The 6,210-nt window shown below is 62.0% G+C and overlaps 1 protein-coding gene across 2 annotated transcripts; it reads right to left on the bottom strand.

Moving 5' to 3' along the window:
* Nucleotides 1–602: 602 nt before the first annotated feature.
* On the bottom strand, nucleotides 603–6,139 carry PRRG2 (proline rich and Gla domain 2). 2 transcript variants are annotated; one of them, XM_029073278.2, is made up of 7 exons: nucleotides 5,950–6,139; nucleotides 3,975–4,100; nucleotides 3,102–3,327; nucleotides 2,656–2,701; nucleotides 2,270–2,402; nucleotides 1,362–1,520; nucleotides 603–669 (listed from the first exon to the last, which is right to left on the bottom strand). In XM_029073278.2, exons 2-7 carry the CDS (start codon nucleotides 4,076–4,078, stop codon nucleotides 606–608), a joined length of 732 nt encoding a protein of 243 aa, XP_028929111.1. In that variant the 5' UTR covers nucleotides 4,079–4,100; nucleotides 5,950–6,139; the 3' UTR covers nucleotides 603–605. The 2 variants fall into 2 exon arrangements, with proteins under 2 accessions (XP_028929111.1, XP_028929110.1); XM_029073277.1 differs by lacking the exon at nucleotides 5,950–6,139 and adding an exon at nucleotides 4,595–4,757.
* Between the last annotated feature and the right edge of the window lie 71 nt (nucleotides 6,140–6,210).

The following is a 6,210-nucleotide window of genomic DNA, read 5'->3' as shown; positions in this document are numbered from 1 at the left end:
GGGGCGTAATGCAACCCCCCTCCCCCAAAAAAGGACTTTCCTCCGCCATGCACACCCTCCCTCTGCGAGGCCAGCGCCCCCCCCGCCCCCCCCCACAATGGCCCTCCGATCCCCTCCCCTCTCACCTCGCTCCTCGAGGTGAAGGATGGGGAGGAAAGAAGAAGTGGGGCTGCTCTAACCCCAACAGCCCCCCCTCCCCGAACCTGAAAACCTCGTTCGGCGGGGAGGCTGACGCCCCTCTCTCCCCCCGCTCATTTGCAAAAGCCCGGGCCTGCGGGCTCACACGCCCCCCACCCCCCACCCCCGGGAAAAGGTGGCCACCGGAATACTCGGCTTCGACAATTGTGCGTGTGCGTGTCCCCCAAGAAGCGCACGGGAGGGGGCTCGGTGACGGAGCGGTGGAAGGCAAAGGGGAGTGGGCGGCGCCAAACAAACAGACATGTCAAAAACAACAACATTTACTAAACGGGTCTAGACCCCACCCCGCCCCCCCGCCTCCCGCCCGAGTCCCGGGGCCCGCGGGCCCCCACAGTCCGGAGGGAAAGCAGGCGGCGGAGGCCGGTCCTGGGGGGGGGGGGCGGGGGCGGGGTCTCCGTCCGGGAGGCCTAGGGATTGGTCGGCGGGGGCGATGGGGCGGGGTCTCCTCGGCGAGGCCGTTGGGGTGGTTTGCTGGAGAAGAGCGGGGCGGGGGGCGGGGAGGGGGCGAGAAAAGACCAGTTGAGATGGGTCCCGCCCGAACGGCGGAGACGAACCCACCCGCCCCCCCCCCCCGGTCCCGTCCCGCCGGGCCCCGACGGACGTTTCCCTCGGCCAATCCACGCAGCCCCATCCGACCGGGGCCCCGCCCATTCCCCCTCTTGAAGCCCCGCCCCCCCCAGTCCCCGACGGACGCTTCCCTCGGCCAATCCACGCAGCGAAATCCTGCCCCGGCCCCGCCCACTCGCCTCTTGAAGCCCCGCCCTCCCGGGCCCCGACGGACGTCTCCCTCGGCCAATCGAGGCAGCGAAATCCTGCCCCGGCCCCGCCCACCCGCCTCTTGAACCCGCCCCCCAAGCCCCGACGGACGTTTCGCTCAGCCAATCCACGCAGCCAATTCCTCCCGAGGCCCCGCCCCTCAAGCCCCGACGGACGTTTCCTTCAGCCAATCTACGCAGCCAATTCCTCCCGAGGCCCCCGCCCCCACAGGCCCCGACGGACGTTTCCCTCAGCCAATAGACGCGGCCAATTCCCCCCGAGGCCCCGCCCCTCGAGCCCCGACGGACGTTTCCCTCCGCCAATCCCCGGGCGCGCCCCCTCAGCGAAGGCCCGCCCTCCGCCCCGCCCCGCCCCGCCCCGCCCCTGTGGGTTCGTGGCCCGGGTACCCGTGGTAGGGGGGCGGCGGGGCGTCGTGGACGCCTGAGGCCTGCAGGGCCTGCTCGTAGGACGGGAGTCCCGGGGCCAGGTCGGGCAGCGGGACGGGCGAGACGGCGGGCGTCGGTTGCAGGGGTATTTCCTCCACCCCCAGCCCCGCCCTGCAGGCCCTGCAAGACACAAACAGCATGAAGCGGCGTGGCCTAGTGCAAATGATGGATTTGTTAAGCGCTTACTACGTGCCCAGCACCGTTCTAAGCGCTGGGGCTCACGGTCCTCATCCCCATTTTACAGATGAGGAAACTGAGGCCCAGAGAAGTGAGGTGACTGGCCCAAAGTCACACAGCTGACCAGTGACGCAGCCGGGATGGGAACCCACAACCTCCCACTCCCCAGCCCGGGCCGTCTCCAGTAAACCACGCTGGAGCCCGGGACCGGGAGTCGGAAGGTCGAGGGTTCTAATGCCGCCCCTGCCGCTTGTCTGTTCTGGGACCAAGTCACTTCCCTTCCCTGGGCCTCAGTTACCTCATCTGGAAAATGGGGATTGAGACCGTGAGCCCCACGTGGGACGGGGACCGCGTCCAACCCGGTTTGCTTGTATCCACCCCGGCGTCTAGTACAGTTCCCGGCACTTAGTAAGCGCTCCACGGACACCGTAATCATCATTATTATTATTAGAACGCACCATGGACGGGCAGAAATGGAAAGGCGCGTGCAGGCCGACCCGGGGCCTCGTGCCAGGGCAGACCCAGGGAGCCCGGGGTCCGAGCAGCCCGGACACGACCCCCTGGGACCGCCCCGGCCCTCACCAACTTCCCCTTCCCTCCCCCCACGCAGCTCCCAGAGCTCTCCAGCCTCGGCCCCACTCCCCTCCTCCACGTCTCTCGGCCCTCCCCGCACCGCTCCCGGAATCCCTCACCCATTGGGGCCTCGGGCACGGTCCCGGTAGCAGCTCAGGTACCAGTAGACTCCCAGCCCCGTCAAGAGCAGCAGCAGCAGGGCGACCGTCAGCCCCACGGTCAGCCCGGCCACGTCCAAGCCCTTCCCGAGGCCTGGTAGGAGAGGAGGAGGAGGCGTGTCTGGTGGGGGGCTTCGGGGGAGGGACAGCTCCGGTCACTAGGGGAGCATCCTTCCTTAGCAACCAGGCAAAGGGGCATGTCTGCAAGGGCCCACAGTAGGAGGGCCAGGGAGCTCGAATTTGGCCGGAGAGGAGTCGGCCCCAGAGCCCTCGCTGCTGGGAGATTCCCTCCTCGGTGACCCTCGGGGCTGGGATGCCGAGAGACGCCCGTGCCCCCCCACACTCACCACCTCCGCCTTTCCCGTTGAAGATGTACGACTCCCAGAAGAGCTCCTGAATCGGAGTGGGGGAGAAGAGGGTGTCAGCTGAACCGCGGGAGTCCGATGCCTCTCCCTCCCTTCTCCGGCCACCTCCCCTCTTCTCACCCGTGACCCAGGTCTTCCTCCAGGATTCCCTTCTCCGCCTCAAACCTCCAACCTTCCCTCTCACTTCTCCTTTCTATATCCCCTTCCTCTCCTCTCCCTCCCTTCTGGGCTCTCCCGAACCCCAGCTCCACCTTTTTCCACCTGCCCCAATCTCCCCCAGCTCCTTCTTCTGCTCCCCGCTTTCTTCTTTGATTCCCCTCCCCCCAACTCATTCTCCCTTCACCCCGCATCCATCCCCGCGACCCACTGAAGAGTCGACCCGCCAACCCCCCGGCCTCAGGCTCCCAGCCAGTTCCCGACGCCAGTACCGTGCTAAAGTCGTCCTCAAAGAACTCTCGGGCCTCCTCCTTGTCACAGCGTTCTTCTATACACTCACGCTCCAGGTTCCCCGGGGTCAGTAGCTCCAGGTCCCAGTGATTGGCCCGAGGGACCCGAGGGCGGTGATGGAGGAAAGTAAGGGCCCCAGGACCCTCCAGGAACACGGGAGGGGAAGGCAGGTGCTGGGGCTCTAGGGAAGATGTGCGGGGAGGGGAGCTGGGGGGGAGAGGAGGGCGGGAGGCCTGGGTTGGGAACGGGGTTCAATAGCATTTATTGAGCGCTTACTATGTGCAGAGCACTGTACTAAGCGCTTGGAATGAACAAATCGGTAACACATAGAGACAGTCCCCTGCCCTTTGACGGGCTTACAGTCTGATCGGGGGAGACGGACAGACAAGAACAATAGCAATACTAGATTCCTAAGGGAAATGGAGAATTCCAGATGGGGGAGAAGGAAGATCAGGGACCTAGACACCGGAATTCCCAAGGAGAGCAGGAGGGGAGGAGGCCTAGTCTCTGAGGAGGGCGAGGGCCGGGAGAGCCAAAGGCCTGGATGGAGGGACTTGGGGCCAGGGAAATTCACATTCCCCCATAAGGGGACCGTCTGCAGCTGTGGGTACACCCACCTGCTCATCTTCCCCCGCTCCCAGCCCCACATCATTTATGTATATATCTGTAATCTTATTTAATTTGCATTAATGTCTGTCTCCCTCCCCACCCCCGCCGCCCTAGACCGTGAGCTCACTGAGGGCAGGGAATGTCAGCGTTTACTGTTGCATTTGTACTTTCCCAAGCGCTTAGTACCGTGCTCCGCACACAGTAAGGGCTTCATAAATACGACCGACTGAATGAATGAATCTGACCTGACTCCGGTCCCTCGGTCCCGTCTCAGGTCAGGCGGAGGGGGCAGGTAGCCGACGGCCCCGTGATAGAGTAGCAGTAGCAGCAGGGATGGGGGGAAGCGCATGGTGCGGGGGACGGGGGGAGACCTGGAGAGAGTTGGGGAGACCAGTGAGGGGGCTGAGCGGAATACGCCTGATCCTGAAGGGTGAAAAGACGGTAACGAGGGGATCCAGGAAGAGCCGGGGCCTGGGGGCCGGATAACCAGATCCCAGAGAGGAACGGGGGCGAGTGGTAACACCCAGAAAACCCTGCCTTGCCACAACTCCTAACTCCACCCAAGAGGGTGAGGGGAATTGGGGGGGGGGGCGCTGACCACCTAGGTCACTGGAGCTCAATAAATAAATACTATTGAATGAAAGGAGGTGCAGGACGTCTGGGTCCCCGAGGGGAGCGGTCCCACAGGGCGGTGAGGGGGGGAATGGAATAGCGGTTCTCAGAAATAAACAGTTGAATCCCCGGGAACCATTCCTCCATTCCACCGCTCACTGTTTGAACCTAGGGAACAAGGGTCAAAGGGCAGGTGGAGCAGGCTTGGGGCTGGACACCAAAACCTGCGGAGGGTTTAGGGGAGTGAACTCACCTGCCGGGGGGGTCGGGACCCTAACCCGGCTCCGGAGGCGGGCGGCTGCGTCCGAGGGAGACCCGGGGGCCAGAGCAGGTGGGAGTGAAAGAGGGTTTCTGGAGGGGCCGGCTCCCTCCCAACGCCCACAGGTCCCGGCTACAGGTGAACGAGGGGGCGGGACTTTGGGATCACCTGGTAGGGGTGGTGCTTGGTACAGAGCAGGTGATTAAAGGGACCGCCACGGGGGGGGGGGGGGGGGGGGGGGGGATTGGGCCAGAGGGGAGGAGGGGTCGGGGGTCGGGACCCCCGACCCCGAAAAGCGGGAAGGAAGGGCCGGGGACTGCTGAGCATGAGAAGCAGCGAGGGTTAGTGGCAAGAGCCCGGCCTTGGGAGTCAGAGGTCGTGGGTTCTAATCCCCGCTCCGCCACTTGTCAGCTGGGTGACTTGGGGCAAGTCACTTCACTTCTCCTTGCCTCGGTTCCCTCATCTGTAAAATGGGGATGAAGACTGTGAGCCCCACGTGGGACAACCTGATGTCCCCCTATCTCCCCCAGAGCTTAGAACAGGGCTAGGCACATAATAAGCGCTTAACAAATACCGACATTACTATTATTATTCTCTGGGCCTCAGTTAGCTCACCTGTAAAATGGGGATTAAGCATGTCAGCCCCACGTGGGACAACCTGATGACCTTGTATCTACCCCGGCGCGTAGAACAGTGCCTGGCACATAGTAAGCGCTTAACAAATACCATTCTGATGATGATGCCCCGGAGAGGGGAGGCGAGGGGCTGCCAGGGAAGGGGCAGGGGATTGGGGGGTCGGTTGGTTGGTTGAGGTTCTTAGGACGGGGCGCCAGGGCCTGGAGGAGCAGGACATCCTGGGTCCCTGATGGGGTAGAATATTGTCATAATGATAATAATAATAGTAATGATATTTAAGCACCCAAGGGGATCCTTTTTTAAAATGGAATTTAAGTCAGTCAAGCATCGTATTTATTCATTCCTTAATAATTATTATAATAATAATAACAGTCTTCGTTAAGCACTCCCTAGGTGCCAAGCACTGTTCTAAGGGCTGGAGGAAATACAAAGTAATCAGGTTGTCCCGCGTGGGGCTCACAGTCTTTATCCCCATTTACAGACGAGATCACTGAGACCCAGAGAAGTGAAGTAGCTTGCCCCAGGTCACGCAGCCGACAAGTGGCAGAGCGGGGTTTAGAACCCACGACCTCTGACTCCCCAGCCCGGGCTCTTTCCACTAAGTCCCGCTAAACCGTACTTTTCCAAGCGCTCCATACAGTGCTCTGCACCCAGAAAGCGCTCAATAAATACGACTGAAAGAGGAGAGGGATCCTGGCACGAAGATGTATTACCTTATTTATTTCGTTAATGAGGTGTCTATCTATCTCCATGATTCTGTTTATCTTCATGTTGTTTTTGTTTTGTTCTGTTTTGCTCTGCTGTCTGCCCCGTTTCGACTTCCAGCCCGTCACTGGGGAGGGATGGTCTCAGCTGCCGAGTCGTATAATCCAAGCGCTTAGTCCAGTGCTCTGCCCCTAGTAAGCGCTCAGTAAATACTCTGGAATGAATGAATGACGACGGGATCGCCGGGGGGGGGGGGGGGCCCGCTCCGG

The sequence above is a fragment of the Ornithorhynchus anatinus genome, chromosome 10 (genome assembly GCF_004115215.2).
Source record: "Ornithorhynchus anatinus isolate Pmale09 chromosome 10, mOrnAna1.pri.v4, whole genome shotgun sequence".
Classification (NCBI taxonomy): Eukaryota; Metazoa; Chordata; class Mammalia; order Monotremata; family Ornithorhynchidae; genus Ornithorhynchus; species Ornithorhynchus anatinus.
Note: the sequence above shows the minus strand (reverse complement) of the source record. Positions and strands in the feature narration are given on the sequence as shown.